The sequence below is a fragment of the Martes martes genome, assembly GCF_963455335.1.
Source record: "Martes martes genome assembly, chromosome: X".
NCBI classification, from domain to species: Eukaryota; Metazoa; Chordata; class Mammalia; order Carnivora; family Mustelidae; genus Martes; species Martes martes.
The window spans coordinates 63537875-63555957 of NC_137897.1; the positions used below are offsets into that span (position 1 = coordinate 63537875).

Genomic DNA, 18083 nt, shown 5'->3' on the forward strand with positions numbered 1-18083 from the left:
CCTTTTCTTCAGTCAATTAAAAAATAAAACAAAACAAAAATCATTCACTTTCGTATACTGTATTTTCAATTTTTTATTGTTTGCAATTTCTTCCTCCATTATTGAGTTTGCCAGTCAGGCCTCCTGAAAATTTTCGCAGAGACAGGATTCACTATCATAACAAAAAGTAAAACTCATAAAGGAAGCCAGTCCTGCCATTTGGGCTTAGGGAAACTTGAAACTTTTCTTAAATCTTCAATGCCATTGCTCACTTCTTCAGTGCCAAATTTCTGCTACCAACTAACTTCAGAATGATCATTACATAATAGGAGTCTTAAAATGCGCAAGGCTTTGGAGACATGGGCTCTGGATTCAACACAGAGTCTTCTTTCAAGGAAGATCTGTCTTTTTTTTTTTTTAATTTCTTTTCAGCATAACAGAATTCATTGTTTTTGCACCACACCCAGTGCTCCATGCAATGCGTGCCCTCCTTAATACCCACCACCTGGCTCCCCTAACCTCCCCCCCCTTTAAAACCCTCAGATTGTTTTTTAGAGTCCATAGTTCTTATTTGCATACATTTCTAAGCAGGAAGTTAGGCGCAGAACTTTCACTTTCTGTGGTAAAATGTCTTTCATTCTAATGTAATTTAATTCAATGCTCCCTTTTGTTTTTTCTTTCTCTACCACTTCTTGGGGAGAGAACAGTCAAAAATAAATGTTTCAACAGATCTCGCGGTGCTATTCGAGATTCCCTATTTAAAAAAAAGAAAGGAAGAAAGAAAGAAAGAAAGAAAGAAAGAAAGAGAAAAATGATGCAAAGGAGCCTGTGTTTTCCAGGCTTTGGGGCTGGGACTGCAGTGTTCTGAGCTCACTGAAAGCAGTCAAAGGAGGAGGCGGGACTCGGGCGAGTTCCCATTCCACCTTCCCCCACCCTTCTCTTCCCACCTCTCTTCCACCTCTACCTCGATTCCAGCCTTTGCTGCAGCTGCTCTCTAGCCGTTTGCACGACCCAAACAACAGCGGCCTTTGTTCCCAGGATGGTGATCCGTGTGTATATTGCATCTTCCTCTGGTTCTACGGCGGTAAGGAGGGTGGGGACACCGTCTTTGTTTTCCTACACACCAATCTCCTGTTGCCCCAGAACCGTTAAATTGCAGAAGTTCATCTGGGCAGCTGTTCCTTCAGAGGACACAAGCGTCTTCCGCGTCCTGCCCTTCTCCTTCTTTCCTTTGTTGCTTCGATTTCATTTTTCCGTGGAGTTTAGCTTTGTTTGCCTTATGATGTTAAGATCACATTTCTTCTTTGAAGGAAAAGAAAAGCTACTGAGTTTTGGTAGATGCGGAAAAGTGATATATATATATATATATATATATATATATATAGTCTTTAAGGTTAGTGGAAGAAGTCAAGTAAAATCACAGACTGGTGAGTTTCAGGAGTGGGAAATTTGACATTTGTGTTCTGAGGTACTGAGACGAAGGGCTGGTGTGCCCTTCTATAAGGATGTAAAACATGCGCCGGCTGATGACATTGAGTGGAGGCCTACCGAGGCATTGCGATTATTTTTGAAGTGAAGCCCCTGTAATCAAAGAGTCATTTTGCCAGTGTGTAGGAGAGGGTGTTTAAATTCAGCCTAAAAATAGTGTTAGAAATAGGCAGAATGGGAGGTGAAGTTGATAACAGTGGTGCAAAGTTGTGGGGTTTTTAAAAAGCAATGTGACAAGGGACTTGTTTTTTCTTTCCATAGTGTCCCTTATTTTGACTTCTTTTTTTCCCCCAAAGATTTGACTTCTAACAGTTTCTAACTGCTTCAAATATATTGAGAACTAAAAAGGGAACTAAGAAGTAAGTGGCTTGTGTAGTGGTAGACTCCAGTTGCTGCTTCTTCAAATGGTAGGACAGTTCCTCCCTGGATTCATGTGCTTTTAATTTAGAGTAACAATTCTTCAGCAGCTGTGGGAAGCAATAGGATAAACTGGGATGTAACCTGACTGTATATCCATAATAAATGAAAGTGCCTGTTTTTCACAACTCGAGCAAAGCTAACAGTAGGAAGAGTAGATAGAAGAGTTCTGGATGTAGTATGTAATAATTGCCTCCTCTTCTGAGCTTTAGAGCAGCAGCTATTCCATGTTTTTACTGTTGCTGTTTGTTTTACTTATTTACCCCTAGGTGGGTTTGGGATAAAACTGAAGGTTATGTGAAATCACAAGAACCTTGAACTTTGAAATTTGTCTTCTCTAGACACTATGCGTGGATGTGTTTAGACAGTTCTCTGACAGAAAGCTTGACATTTTTTTAGCAAGTTCAGGTTGAAAACATAAAATTTTCATATTGTCTTTGAACCTCACTTCATGAGCTTCTTGCTTTATTATTAACCACATATATTAATTTTGATATTTTGAAGTAATATTTGAGTTACTCCAAGTCTCAAATCCAATATAATAATTGTAAAATTTTAAAGACCAGCTTAATAACCTTACTTAAATTCCTTATTAGATTGAACAGATCAGGAAGTTAGTTTCATTTTGGGTGATATGCAGTTCCAATACTGCCATTTACTCTTTTCTTTCTTGCTCTTCTGCCCCTCCCCCAAAAGCAGATTAAAAAATAAACTCCTTTCATAATTTCTATTAAAGAATAATTGTACCTCTTTCTTTGTTAAGACTTAAGTTTCTAAGAACCTTAAAAAATGACTGCTGTCTCTTATTATGTACATTGTTAGACTGGATTGCTGAAGACTATACAAATAGGAAATATTTATGCTATTTGTGTTTTGTTTCGATTTTTGTCTTATCAGTAGAGATTTGTATGTTGTTTTACTAATTATAGTTTTATGAGCCTGTTATCAAAATTATGCATAATGCCAAAATAAATTATTATTTTTTAAAAAGCATGGGCACTTTTAAATAGTGCTAAAACAGTATAAAGTGAGTATACTTCATTTATAACATAAATAGAGACTATTCGGTTTGCAATACTAAGGTTTTTTCATTAAAATTGCTACCATATAGTTTTTAACACATGATTTAGAAATTTGGGGGCAAAAATTTTAACAGGACCACAATAATTGGTCAAAATGAGACAGTCCTATAAGTTACTAAGTGTAGGTCTCTGAAGAGCATTTAAAAGAAAGCTTTTGGTTTTGAATTTGTAATCTCTCACTGTTTTCTGATTCCTTCTAATGGTTGTTATAAAAATAACCAATATTAGATGTTTTATCAGCTAGAGGAGAATCTATGATAAGTCCAAAACAACATTAACTTGTTCTGTTCTTATTCCAAAACTTCTTTTCCTTCATAGACTGATTAAAACAAAACAAAACAAAAAAACAGTTTTCAAGTGTTTACTCAACTCTGCCCCAATACAGTTAGCACTTGCTTCTCAAAAGTTTAGGAATGAAAGCAAGTAGGTTGGTTTTGCAATGGTTTTCTTGCATCAAAAACTAATGACATACTGTACGGTGACTAATGTAACATAATAATAAAAAAAGAAAGTAATAATAATAATAATAGGAACAATTAAGTGTATCAGGTACTATCTCACCTTTTCTTTACAATTTCTAGTCCTGTGAATTAAGTTTATGATTATCTCTATTTTTAAGATAAGGAAATACAGGTTCAGAAAGTTTAAACAACTTTCTCAAGGTCACATAACTAGAAAGCCACAGAACTTGAATCCAACACAAGCTGTTTAAATACAGTAACATGTATTTAACCACCAAGGAATACATTGTCCCAGTGATGCATGTAGAGGAGGCATGAGAAGATAAATGTGAACATGAGAGGAGAGGTACAGAAATGACTATACCCTGCATGTGGAAGAATTACCTGAGCATATACACATACAGGGATTAGAAAAATGAGGAGCTGATGTGGAGGAGGGATAGCATGTCTAGAATTGAATGTCAATAAGTGGGGTAAATGACTGTTCACTCAAGACCAAGGAGATAAAGAAGACATTCCCATTTGGAACTATTTTTTATAGGTCAAGGCATAGAAATTCAGAACTTAATACAGTTTCTTTTTATGGAAATCATTTAGCAGGAATGCAATTCCAAAGTTGTCTGACTATAGGAGGTGATTTCTGCCTGTTCAGAACTGTTTGTGCATGTCTTGACCTACTGTAACACAGAAGTATATACCTTTTTTGTCAAGATTGTAATGCATTATACATTTATGTTTAATGGAAAAGGAATAGAAAACACAGACCCTGTGTATCTTAATAAATTTCAATAACTTTTAACAAAAATCAGCATTGGGTTTTGATGAGAATTGCTAGAGTGATGATTGCTTGGAGAATTTTAACTGGTTTGGGAGGATTTTTTTCTCATACTTCTTTTCCCTGGACCCATAATTATCTCTGTTTTATGTATGCTTGGTGTATAAATGTTAAGATTGTGATACATAGACGGTTTCTGAGGGGTTTATTTATGAAATGACTTTTTAAAAATGATCTCTTTTATGACCGTTAAAACATAAATTATTATCCATGTAAGAAATGAAATACACATAATTTTTTATGGCAGTGTTCAGTACATAACTTATAAAAACAAGTAAATAAATGCTTGTGATTGCCAAAGCATGAGTCACTAGTCACAGTATTTTTTTGATTTGGATAATATAGATGTGGAATGAAACACTACAGTTCTTCATTTATGATTCTCACGTAATTGTATTTTAGGTGGCAGAGTATTTTGCTGCTCTGAGTCTGTATTTATAATGAACATTGATTTGATGTATGGGCTTTGTTATAGCTTTCGAGGTGTGTTTGGATGCTGTTTAAAGGTATTTACAAACTATTTAAAAGAATAAAATCAGGAACTATTCTTTGAATGTTTGGACATACTTTTTGGATGCTCTAAACAGTGGAACATGACAGCATTCTCTAGGTTAATGCAGGAACTCAGTATTAGTGCTTTCAACTTGGTGCCCTATATTCGATGACTGACTTCCTAAATTTCACAGCAACAATGGAAAAGTTTTTGGAATAATTTGGCCCAACTTAAAGATGATTGGAAAACACAATTATCAGCAATGATGATTCTTTTTTTTTATTTATTATTTTTTAATTTTTTTAAAGATTTTATTTATTTGACAGATAGAGATCACAAGTAGGCAGAGAGGCAGACAGAGAGAGAGGAGGAAGCAGGCCCCCCACTGAGCAGAGAGCCAGATGTGGGGCTTGATCCCAGGACCCTGGGATCATGACCTGAGCCGAAGGCAGAGGCTTTAACCCACTGAGCCACCCAGGTGCCCCAGCAATGATGATTCTTGAGCACTTAAAAGTCAAATGGTTTTAGGGAAGAATGTATTTTGGGAATTTAGTATAAATTTAGGTTTATGATCTGGTAGAAGAGAAAGATAAAATGGATTCATCTCTAGCTCAAAGACAAGTTTCTCTATTGAGGAGGCATTTTGATCAATATACCTTAAGGTCAATTTTCCCCCTGGATTGGCTTGGGGGAAAAAAATAAATTGAAACCCCAGACACATTCAGGTCAAATGTTCTAATTCTCTGTAGTTAATCTCTAAATTCTTCTCTAAAATATACATTGCACAATCAAACATATATCTTTTATAGAAATATTTTCTGCTACTTAATTGAATAATCAAAGCTGAATGTGATATTTCATCTCTTACTGATAAAATTAAACATATTGACAATCTGTCAGTGACTATGACCATCTGTTTGCTTTCAGTTCTGCTTTGTAGCCCACCAGAAAGCCTTTTACGCCTAGTACTTAATGACTTCCTCAAATCCAGATCAAAATTAAATGAAAGTATAATTAGAGAGAAGGGGCAGTTCATTTATGAAGACTGTTTTTATTAATATGAGAGGCAAAGGTGACATTTTACACTTGGTTTAGCAGAATTCTAAGCAAAGGGATTATTTGCTAGTCCAGTCCCTCACATTTTGGCTTTATTAGGTTGTTTGAAGTTTTGCAGATTGCCAGAACATTAGGTAAAGTTTAAATATAAGTTAAAACATATCATGACAAATTCAAAGATTATGTATTTAAAAGTATTCAGTGTCAGTGTTGTTAGATTTTTTTTAAAGGATTTTATTTATTTGATAGAGAGAGACACAGTGAGAGAGGGAACGTAAGGAGGGGAAGGGAGAGAGGGAGAAGCAAGCTTCCTGCTGAGCAGGGAGCCCAAAGACATGGGTCTTGATCCCAGGACCCAAGGATCATGACCTGAGCTGAAGGCAGATGCTTAACGACTGAGCCACCCAAGTGCCCCAGAGATTTTTATTTCATTACTCATTCATTAACATGACTAATCAAGATTTGACTCTATTAATAGTAAAAGCTAACATTTATTTATGCAACATATATATATATATATATCAGACACTGCGCCCAGTGCTTTACATACATTATCTTAATTAGTTTTATCTTTATAATAACACTAATAAGTACTATTATTAGATCTTTTTCATGAAATTGGAGTATTTCTAAGACCCAGAAACATTAGGTATATTGCTCAAGATCAAAGAGTTACAAATAACAGAACTGAGATTAGAACCCAAGTTGTTTTGGGGGTGCCTGAGTGGCTCAGTTGGTTAAGCATCCAACTCTTGGTCTCAGCTCAGGTTTTGATCTCAGGGTTGTGAGTTCAAGTTCCATGTTGGGTTCTACATGGAGCATGGAGCATGGAGCCTGCTTAAAAGAAGAAAAAAAAAAAAGAACACAAGTTGTTCTGACTCCAGAACCCAGTCCTAAACACTATGTTATTTACACATTCACTTAGTGTATAGGTATTAAACAAAAATTATGTCAATAATGCATTAAAATCTTGTCATGTGACTATGGATCTAAGTTGCCATTTAAGACTGGATGATGCCTGAAAAGAAAGAAAAAGACTGAATGATGCCTAACCAGGCAAATGTGTCTTCATCCATACTCTTTACATGAGAGTTAGGTGGGACTGTGGAAAGTAAGGAGGTTGGTTAGTAGCATCAATTTCAGATATATTTTAGTTCTTTTTTTGTTGTTGCTAATAAAATTGCCTAACTAAGGGCAGATTTTTAAATAGCATTTGTGCCATGTATTGAACCCTTATGATTTTGATTCTCTTCCCTGAAAAAGTATTTTCATGTTGCTATAGGCCAACATAATTCAAATTCAAATTCAAATTCTTTGGGGTAAATACCTAGTAGTGCAATTGCTGGGTCCTGGGTAGCTCTATTTCTAACTTCTTGAGAAACCTCCGTACTGTTTTCTAGAGTGGCTGTATGAGCTAGCATTCCCACCAACAGTGTGAGAGGGCTCCCTGTTCTCTGCATCCCCGCCAACATTTGTTGTTTCCTAACTTCTTAATTTTAGCCATTCTAACTGGTGTGAGGTGGTATCTCATTGTGGTTTTGATCTGTATATCACTGATGCCAAGGGATAAGGAGCATTTTTTTCATGTTTTCTGTTGGCCATTTGTATGTCTTCTTTGGAGAAACATCTATTCATGTCTTCTGCCCATTTCTTAACTGATTATTTGTTTTTTCGGTGTTGAGTTTGATAAGTTCTTTATAGATCTTGGATACCAGCCCTTTATCAGATATGCCATTTCCAAACATCTCCCATTCCTTAGGTTACCTTTTGGTTTTGTCGAATGTTCCCTTTGTTGTGCAGAAGCTTTTTATCTTGATGAAATCCCAATAGGTCATTTTTTGTTTGCCCTGGAAACGTGTCATTTTGCTTACCTCTGGAGACGTGTTTAATGAGAAGTTGCTCTGGCTGAGGTAGAAGAGGTTGCTGCCTGTGTTCTCCTCTAGGATTTTGATAGATTCGTCCATTTTGAGTTTATCTTTGTATATGGTGTGAGAAAATGGTCCAGTTTCATTATTCTACATGGGCTGTCCAATTTTCCCAAAACCATTTATTGAAGTGACTGTCCTTTTTCCATTGGATATTCTTTCCTGCTTTGTTAAAGATTAGTTGAGTTGACCATAGAGTTGAGGGTCCATTTCTAGGATCTCTATTCTCTTCCATTAATCTGTGTGTCTGTTTTTGTTCCAATACCATAATGTCTTGATGATTACAGCTTTGTAATAATAGCTTGAAGTCTAGCATTGTGATGCCACCAGATTTGGTTTTCTTTTTCAACATTCTTCTTTTCTGGTTCCATACAAATTTTAGGATTATTTGGCAACTTTCATTCCATATGATTAACAGAGTACCTTTATTCTGTTTAAAAGCATATGATAAAAAAAAAAAGACAGATGGCATGTTGTTGTATAAAATAGGATTAAGCTTCTTTTCTAAATATTTTTAAATCTATAAAAATTGTCTCTACTGCAATAGTTGTTTTAAATCTCACAAGGTGGGTTTCTGTACATAAAATAACAGATTTTGAGGCTACATCAGTGTTTCTACAGTTTATGTCTTAGCTTTTCTCCTCTCAGTATGGTGAACCTGTCAGGATACAGCAAATGTTAACAAGGGTGCAGAGAAAGGGGAACCCTCTTATACTGTTGGTGGGAATGCAAGCTGGTACAGCAGCTCTGGAATACAGTATGAAGGTTCCTCAAGAAGTTAAAAATATAAATACCCTATAATGCAGCAATTGCACTGCTAGATATTTACCCAAAGAATATAAAAATACTAATTCAAAGAGATATCTGGACCCTGAAGCTTACAGCAGCATTATCACCACTAGCTAAATTATGGAAAATTCAATGGAGATAACAATTTACCTACCTTCTTTCTCTACCAGATCATGAACTTCTTACTGTCCAGAATATGCTTATACATGGTAAGTTTCCAAATAAATATTTGTTGATGCATGAATGGGTGGCATGTTTAAGTTCATGTTCAAACATGTCATTCAAATGGAGTTCTGCAGTTGCTAGTGGGAAATGTGTGGCTAGAACTTGGGGAAGGTGGTGCTGGAGAATATATTTTGGAGTCATTCAGAAATAAGTACTTGAAACCAAAGGAAAGAATGAGCTAATTTGAAGGGAGGAATTATAGAGTGAAATGAGAAGAAGGCTAAGAACAAGGACAGGATATTAGTGGATGTTCACATTTAGGATAGGATGAAAGGAAGCAGGTGCAGCAAATAACAGGAGGATTCATTAAGAGAGATCAGAGTGGCATCCTTTAGTAGAAACTGGAGTACTGATTTAGAAAGCCTGTTGAATTCAAAATAAGGAAATCATTAGTGATCTTGGAAATAGCAGTTTCAGTGGAATGCTGAGGACAGAAACCTGATTTAAAAGTGTAAGGAGATGCATTATATATTGAAGAAGCGGTGAGTAGGTAGGCCAAGATTTGAGTAGTTTGATAAAAAGAAAAAATGTTGAAAAGAATTAAGTAACATTACCTTAGAGCTATTAAAATAGAACAAATCTAAGTGAACTGGAATTTTGCCCTAAAAATCCTATTTGTCAGTTTTCCCAGCCTATATTATCAGAACATTGTTGTTGTTTTATTTCATTTTATTTCATTGTAGAATCAGCCAATTATTAGTGGCTGAAATATTCAAGAATTAGTATTTTAGAAATTATGACAGAGAAAAATGAATATTTGTAATTAGAAAACAATGAAACCAAGTAAACATTTTTATATTATTTGTTGAAATGTCCACTGATCATTTTCTTATCAACACAGATACAAATGACTTCAGAAAGTATTGTCTTTAAAGTATAAAAGTCCTTGCTAATTTCAGTTACCATATAAAGTCTGTGTTGACTATGTAGTAAAATGTCTTTTTTTTAGCTGTAAATTTAAATTACCCTTGTAAGACAATAGTCAGGAAAGTCAAAGTTCTTACAGAAATTATGAAGAATAGCTGGACAATTTACCTTACTCTAAACTTCAGTAAAAACTAGCTTGACTCTTCAGAAAATATTGTTCTCTATGCTCTAACTTCTATGAGATGGATTATTTTAGTCAAAAGAAAGTACAATTTATCTTTTTTTTTTTTCAATTTGTTCTTCTACATTTAGTCTTCCACCTCCTAATCTTAACCTAGCTTCCAAAATTTCTGGGCTGACTTGGGATCTGGTGAAAGCAACTCAATAAAAAAGACAAAGATAAATGGAAAGAAATTAGAAATTTGAGGCTCCATATAAATTAAATAATTAAATTCAACTTCAGAAAGTTTATAGAGCTCTGGTTTAGTACTTCTACATTGAGCAAACTTAATACGTACACATACACATACTATATAAAAACTTGGCAGAGATACTCAAGTGCTGAGTCTTAGATAGGATGGACAGGCCCTGCCAATTCTGGATCTATAGGCTATGCTGAGCATTCCCTTCTTTTACCCCAATATTCATTCATTCATTCATTCATTCAGAAAATATTTATTGTCATCCATTGAGCTAGATTCTAGACCCAGGTCCTCAAGAGTGAAAAGAGCCAGGAATAATCCTCAGCCTCTTCCTTGAGCCAGAATAAGAGAGGAAATGTAGAGATGTCAATTTTAGTGACCAAATTATATGGCTTACAAATAACAAGGTATATGTGAGGGGCTTGAAAGTGGAAGTACTTTAGGGACTATTTGTGTGCAAGTTGGTATGCTGTCTCACAAGAATTAGCATTCTCTTACTTCCAAAAAATGTCCCAAAGTATTTTGTCTACGTCTTCCAGTTGTCCTGACAATGATCTTCACCTTGAATCACTATTCTGAAAACAGTGATAGTTTAATATTAAATTTAACTTTTACTTCTTTTTCCTGCCATTTCACTTATATTTATACATTTTGCACTGGTACTATTATATGGTTCTGATTAAAGTCAAATGTAGCAACAATGACAAGTTAAGGATTTGTGGTTTTATTGCCTATTTCTATCAGTTAACTTGGGATTCTTGAACAAAGCATGCTGGACCTCTATTTTATTACCTCAAAATGTCTTTTAGTCCACTCAATAACCCCTTCACTTTGGAGTCACCTCAGCTTTGATCTTTTGTGTAAACAATTATGCTTTACAAAAATCTAAGGTGTATTCGTTAATCCCTTTATTTATAACACCTCAACCATCTTATTTTTGTCTCTCCCTTTGTGTTTTCTCTGGCTCTTTCCTTCTTTTCCAAGGATTATAGAATTTCCAACTATATATATTTCGTGAGACTTGTGATTTATTGACTTTAAATTGATCTCAAAATCAGCAGTTTATGCACTTTGAAATCAGGCATCATTCATTTATGATAGATGACAGTATTATTAATGAAGAGAATCATATGCCATGACTAACGTAAGACCTAATGTAATGCCTTTAAAAGATTTTATTTCCATGGGTGCCTGGTTGGCTCAGTCAGTTAAGCATCTAACTCTTGATTTCAGCTCAGGTCATGATCTCAGGGTTGTGAGATTAAGCCCCAGGTAGGGCTTTGGGCTAGGCATGGAGCCTGCTTAAGATTCTCTCTCTTCCTTGCTCTCTGACCCTCCCCATTTCTCCCTCTATAAAAACAAAACAAACCAAAACACACACATATTCTGTCTCTCACTCACACTTTGGGGCGCCTGGATGGTGTGGCTGGTTAAGCACCTGAATCTTGGCTTTGGCTCAGGTCTTGATCTCAGGGTCCTGGTACTTAGCCCTGTATCCAGTACCATGATCAGTGCAGAGTCTGCTTAAGATGCTCTCTCCCAGGATGACTGGGTGGCTCAGTCAGTCAAGCATCTCCTTCAGCTCAGGTATGATCCAGGAGTCCCAAGAAGGAGCCCTGCATGGGCTTCTTGCTCAGTGGGGAGTCTGCTTCTCCCTCTGCTCCTCCCCCTATTCAGACTCTCTCTTTCAAATAAATAAAATCTTTAAAAAAGAAAGAAAGAAAAGATAATCTCCCTCTCCCTCTGTCCCTCCTGGTCCCGCATTCTCTCTCTCTGGAAATATAAATCTTTAAAAAAAAGGTTTCATTTCCAGAAAAAAAAATTATTCTGTCGTAAAGTTATTACACTGCTTGCTGTGGCAGAGAAAACACAACTGTTTTAGAACTCTTTACTGAAGGCTGTGACTTTTTTTATTAAAGATTTTATTTATTTGAAAGAGAGAAAGTAAGAGACAGATTTCCAGCGGAGGGGTAGGGACAGAGGAAGAAGGAAAAGTACACTTCTTGCTGAACAGGCAGCCTGATACGAGCTTGGACCCTGCGATCATGACCTGAGCTAAAGGCAAATGCTTAACAGACTGAGCCATCCAGGTGCCCCAAGGTTGTGACTTTTAATGTTGTTTAATAGTAACTTGTATGGAATCCTTTGCACCTTTAGTGTACTAATCAATTAGCAAGTGTTGGATTGGGGAGTAAAGGGTAACAGGTTAGAATATTGGGTTAATCTCTGGTTTTTTCCCCATTGTAAAATAGAAGTAATAACCTTATCCCTACTTCCCATGAATGTTAGTTAGATTTTTAAAAATATGATTAATAGCAAGTACTTTGATTTCCTTTGAAAAAAATAATTTTTCATTAGCAGCCCAAAATAATTTGTTAAAACTGTTAATACAGAATGGCCTTTCTGTTTTTCTTTTATAACTTAAGAATTGCATGTTTGTTTTTACTAGTTCAAAATTAGGTTTCAAGAAAATGTTAGCTCCTTGTTTTATTTTGAAATCCTGATATTGGCACAGAAGAGAATCCTACCTCTTATTCTTTTTTCGTTGAAAAATGAACTCTTGTTTTAAGAAGAAATATTGTAGACTTTTCTGTCCTCACTGTTTCTCTCCTTCTTTCTCTTTCTCTCTCCCTCTTTTCCCCTTTCTCTGGTTCTTTTCTATGCCCTCATAAGAATGCACAGTGATTTGCAGTTTGTTGAACATGGTATATAATGCCAAAGTTGTGTCCCAAAGAGGTTGTATTTTAAGCAAGGAAAAGGGTACTAAGAAAAGGTCATATAGGACCTTCAACTCTAGAAAGTAGGCTAATAATGCTGCTTGTTACTTTGACGTTTCCAAATTAGAGTTGTCACATATAAAGACTTTCATATATTTATTATTGTGTTCTGGAAAGAGAATCCCATGCTATTGAAAATGATCACATTCTTTTCATTAATAATCTTTCTTTTTTTGGATGATTTCCTCCCCACCCTCCATTTCTTCTCAATCTCTTAGTACCTCTTATACTTAAGTGTAAAATATTTAAAAATCTGGTCTGAGTATTTTTCAGCTATTTCAGGCAAATTTGCAGTAGGTTCCAGTCTCAAGACCATCCTAAATTATAAACAAATTTCATTAATTTGATTAATTTCATTAATCCCAATTATATATATATAATTACATATATATAATATATGTAATTATATATATAATATATATGTAATTATATATATATAATATATATGTAATTATATATATATAATTGGGATTAATGAAATTAATTTTATATATATATAATTGGGATTAATGAAATTTGTTTATAATTTAGGATGGTCTTGAGACTGGAACCTACTGCAAATTTGCCTGAAATAGCTGAAAAATACTCAGACCAGATTTTTAAATATTTTAATATTTAATATTTAATATTTTAAATAATCCCAATTATATATATATAATTATATATAATCCCAATTGTATATATATATATAATTATATATATTATATATACACCAAATATATTTCATTAATCCCAATTATATATACCCCAAATATATTTCTTCTTTAAAATATATTTATGAATCAGGAAGACGAGCTAAAGCACAGGTTATGTGCTTAAACCAAAACCACATAATTAGAAGCAAGACCGAGAGTTAATCAAGTATAGATATTAGAAGGCATTATTTCAGTTCATAATTAATCTGTGACAATCTGAGATTAAAATGCTTTATATTTATTAACTTCATTTTTTTACAAAAAGCGTATTTTGTATCTACCTTATGATCCCACTGTATTTTCCTTAAACTCCACTTTTTTTACATAGTATTATAAAAGTACCCTTAATTATCTTTTGTTCAGTCTTTTTTTTTTTTTTGTAGTGGTCTTTTTTTTTTCTTTTTCTTCAACTCTGGGATTAAAAACACAGATTTTTTTTTTCTACATAATTAGAGAAACCATATGGAGGTGTCATTATAGTTTCTTCTTAGAGATTGCTGATTTAAAGCTGATCCAATTTCAGTCTTTTCTGAAGAAAACAATGGATCAGATAATGACCTGATCAATGATATGCAAAGTTAAGTAAAGCTGACTTCCTCATAAAAGCCCTGTACAAGTAGAGCCTATATTTCACTCAACACCCAGGCCTTTTTTCAAGACTTTTGAGCGTGAGGTAAGTTCTATAACTCCCCAATACCAATTCCATTAATTCTATATGATTAAGATTAAGGAAATACAATAATCCTAGTTGGACTGTTAGCCAGGTATGGGTCACTACAAATTATACTGTGAATAAATTCAAGTCCTCAGAAAAAGAAATGTGCCTTAACCTAAGTGTGGGTAGTGAATTATTTTTTTTCTGAAAAAAAAAATGATTTTTTTTTTTTAAAATTAGGACTTTGTCAGATTTTTGGAAACCTAAATTCAGCCCAAGGTTCTTTTGGGTATTCTTTGGTGAATCCTTTGGATTTCCAAACATTCGCTGAATTTTTGCTTCTAGGAAAGCCTTTCTTTTTCTTTTTCTTTCTTTCTTTTTTTTTTTTTTTTTCATTATGAATGGGGTTATGTTGAAAAGGTTTAACTTGAGAAGTAGGAGGTCATGACTTAGGAATCTCCACATCCATTAGAAGTTTATACATTTCCAGTAACACCTTGTGCATATTTTTATATCATTGCATATTGCATTATAATGCCCTGCTATTCCCTGGGTTCAGAGAGTTTGCTTTGTTTATCTCTGTTGTGTTCTCAGACTATATCACAGGGCCCAGTCACCAGAAAGTATGTAATAAATAGATTCTTATGGGATCAATGGATGTTTGAATGAATGCATGCATGAATACATCACTTAATTTATCCCAAACAATAGTGTCTGTGGAATCATGGATTTAATATACTAATTATCTATTTTTTCTATTAAACATTAGTATAAATACATACAGTTAAATAAACATTTCCATTCATGTATTAAAACCCATCTTGTTCCAATCAGTAGAAAGTGTTGTACTAGTGCTACTCTTGGCCAGACAACTGGTTTACTACTTCCTAAATATGCCAGCTTTGGTCTCACTTCTGTGACTTTGCTCCCCATGTTCCCTCTACCTGAATTATCCTTCTCCACTCATTTCACAGGCTTTGGTCTTACCCATTTGTTACCCCTTTTTACAAAAGAAGTCTTTCCTGGATATTAAAGTAAGGTAGTTCTCTCTACATCTGATCTCCTTTAGCACATACTGCCTATGTGTTTTATGAGGGATGCTCATCATATAGTCTATTGCCTTTTTATGGCTATATTTTGATCACTCCATTAAACTCTCTGAGGATGAGAACTGTGTTATATGTCTTCAATCCCTAGCCCATAAGAGATATTTAGTAAATGCTTGTTGATTAGTTATTTTACTTTTATTAATGATGTTGCTGCCTCAATACAGTAAGCAACATTAGTGTAAGATTTTTTTTTGTGGAAGATATTGTATGTATTGACAAAGCCTAATTCTAGACTCATAGAATCTTTTAGGTAAACTAGACCTACGGCCCACTCTGTCTAACATTTTATTCAATGCAAACATCTTTTTTTTTAACAGCCTTTTATTTTTATTTTATTTTTTGAAAGATTTTATTTATTTATTTGACAGAGAGACAGCATGCACAAGCAGGAGGAGCAGCAGGCAGGGGTGAGGGAGAAGCAGGCTCTCCCTCCCACCCCTCAGTCCCGATGCGGGGCTTGATCCCAGAATCCTGGGATCATGACTTGAGCTGAAGGCAGGCCAACTGAGCCAGTCAGGTGCCCCTACAGCCTTTTAAAATATTTCCTTTTCCATTGATAACTTAATATAGTAATTCTTCAAATATTGTTTCATTGTTAAACAACTCTGGTTAACTTCTACTATTAACCAGTAACTATTCATAACTGCTATTATTACCTAATAAGTTAATAAATGCAACTTCTACTAATTATTCAAATGTGTTGTTTTAGGGGTGCCTGGGAGGCTCATTCCGCTAAGTATCTGCCTTTGGCTCAGGTTGTGATCCTGCGGATCCAGTCCTGCATAGGGCACTCTGCTCAGCAGGGAATCTGCCTCTCCCCCGACCCTCTCCCCCGACCCTCCCCCCCTGCTGGTGCTCTTGCTCACTCTCTCTCAAATAAATAAATAAATAAATCTTTATTAAAAAAAATAGTTGTTTCATTGTTAGACAATTCCAGTTATTAAAAGTAGTTTTAGGGGCACCTGGGTGACTCCATTGGCTAAGCATCTGCCTTTGGCTTGGGTCATGATCCCAGTGTTCTGGAATAGAGCCCCACATCATGTACCTGGCTCAGCAGGGAGCCTGCTTCTCCATCTGCTCCTCCTCCCCACTCATTCTCTCTCTCTCAAATAAATATTTTTTTAAAAGTAATTTTAAATTAAGTCAAAATATGGTTCATTCGAACTTCTACCTGTGGTCTGAATTTTTTTTTTTAATTTGGAACTAAATCATCTCTTTGATATTAGATCTGTTTACCTAAGGTAAGACCCACATCATGACTTCTTGCAGTTTTTTGAAAATAGTTTTTGAATATCTGTCTGCAGACTGATTGTTCTTAGTTCTTTCAAATATTCCATATAATGCATATATTTTGTCTTTTACTATCCTGACTATGAGTTTCTAATTTAAGTCTCGCTAATTATCTTTAAAATTTTTAATCCCGAAACCTTGGTGTAAGTATTCAGTGTAGTTTGGGATATATATGCTTATATTTCTGAAAAATTTAATGAATTTTAATAAAAGCATATTAAGATGAATGATGTGTTCAGGTCGTCCATGTGACTGAGAGAGACTCTGATGGCAACAACACTTGGAATAAATGTGACAGAGATAAGCGCTGTGCTTAAGTTTTATAGTTAAGTAGAAAAGTAATTTTCAAATCTCCTTTTTTCTATTAGGGCAAATTGAAAAGGGTTATTTTTATGATCATTTGACTACACTGGATACATTTATTGGGTGAATTAACATAGATGAATGCCTGCATACAATCACATTGGATTAACTATTAGCGTTAAGGCCAACTGTGGCAGACAGAGTAATGGCCTCCCAAAGATATCCACATCCTAATCTTTGGAACCTGTAACTATATTACCTAACATGGCAAAAAGGACTTTGCAGATGTGATTAAAGATTTTAAGATGGGAGATTATCTTGGATTATCCAGAAGGGACTGATGTCATCACAGTTTGTTGTAAGTGAAAGATAGAGACAGGACAATCAGTGTCAGATTGACATGAGAACAAGTTGACAGACATTTATGGATTAAAGATGGAGAAATGGGCCATGAGCCAAGGAATGCAGACAGCTTCTAGAAGCTGGAAAGAGAGACAAAATGGATTCTCTCCTATAATCTCCAGAAGAGAACACAGCCTTTCCAACACCTTAATTATAGCCCACTGAGACATGTTGGACTTCTGACTTCTAGAAATTTAAGGTAACAAATATCTGTTAGTTTAAGCCATTAAATTTGTGGTGATTTGTTACAGAAGTGAATAAAACAATGTTAAATTGAATAGTTTCAGTTTCCCTTGATATAGTATAGAGAATTGAAAATAGGAGGTTCCAGAATATTGTCAGTAATGGAGGAGTAGGGTGAGATTTCTATATGGAACAATTGAGCATTTTTCCAATGATGTGGTCATTTGGTAATTGTCTGTATGGAACTATGATCAGAGCCCTGAACTATCTAATCTGGCACCACAAGAATTGTGCCTGCCTGCCTGCTTGTTTTGTTGAGAAAGACATATGACAGTGAACAGAGTCAGCATGTTACAGATTGTCAATATAACTTAAACTCCATATAAAACTTTCTGACTATATAATCTACAGAGTTATGGAAAGAGCTTGGCAGAAGGAGCCAAACACAGGTCTATTTTAAAGTTCAATCCCCAAATTTTTCTTCCTCAAGAGAGATTTTAAGCAAGTTTCCCTGCTTTTATCTGCCTAAGATCTTTATGACTAAGCAAATGAGTCATATTTCTTATATTAAAGATAACATATAATATAATTTTTTAAAAGATTTTATTTATTTATTTGACAGAGATCACA

General features: G+C 34.8%; 1 protein-coding gene across 2 annotated transcripts in view; it reads left to right on the forward strand.

Annotated features, from left to right (window-relative positions):
* Nucleotides 1–414: 414 nt before the first annotated feature.
* Nucleotides 415–18083, forward strand: part of SH3BGRL (SH3 domain binding glutamate rich protein like) — a 105547-nt gene continuing 87878 nt past the window's right edge. The window contains exons 1-2 of one of the 2 annotated variants that reach the window (XM_080831355.1): nucleotides 415–1072; nucleotides 8696–8734. In XM_080831355.1, coding sequence (XP_080687481.1) covers nucleotides 1019–1072; nucleotides 8696–8734 — 93 coding nt within the window. In that variant the 5' untranslated portion in view covers nucleotides 415–1018. The remainder of the gene's footprint in view (nucleotides 1073–8695; nucleotides 8735–18083) is intronic. The other variant, XM_080831356.1, reaches the window with a different exon arrangement.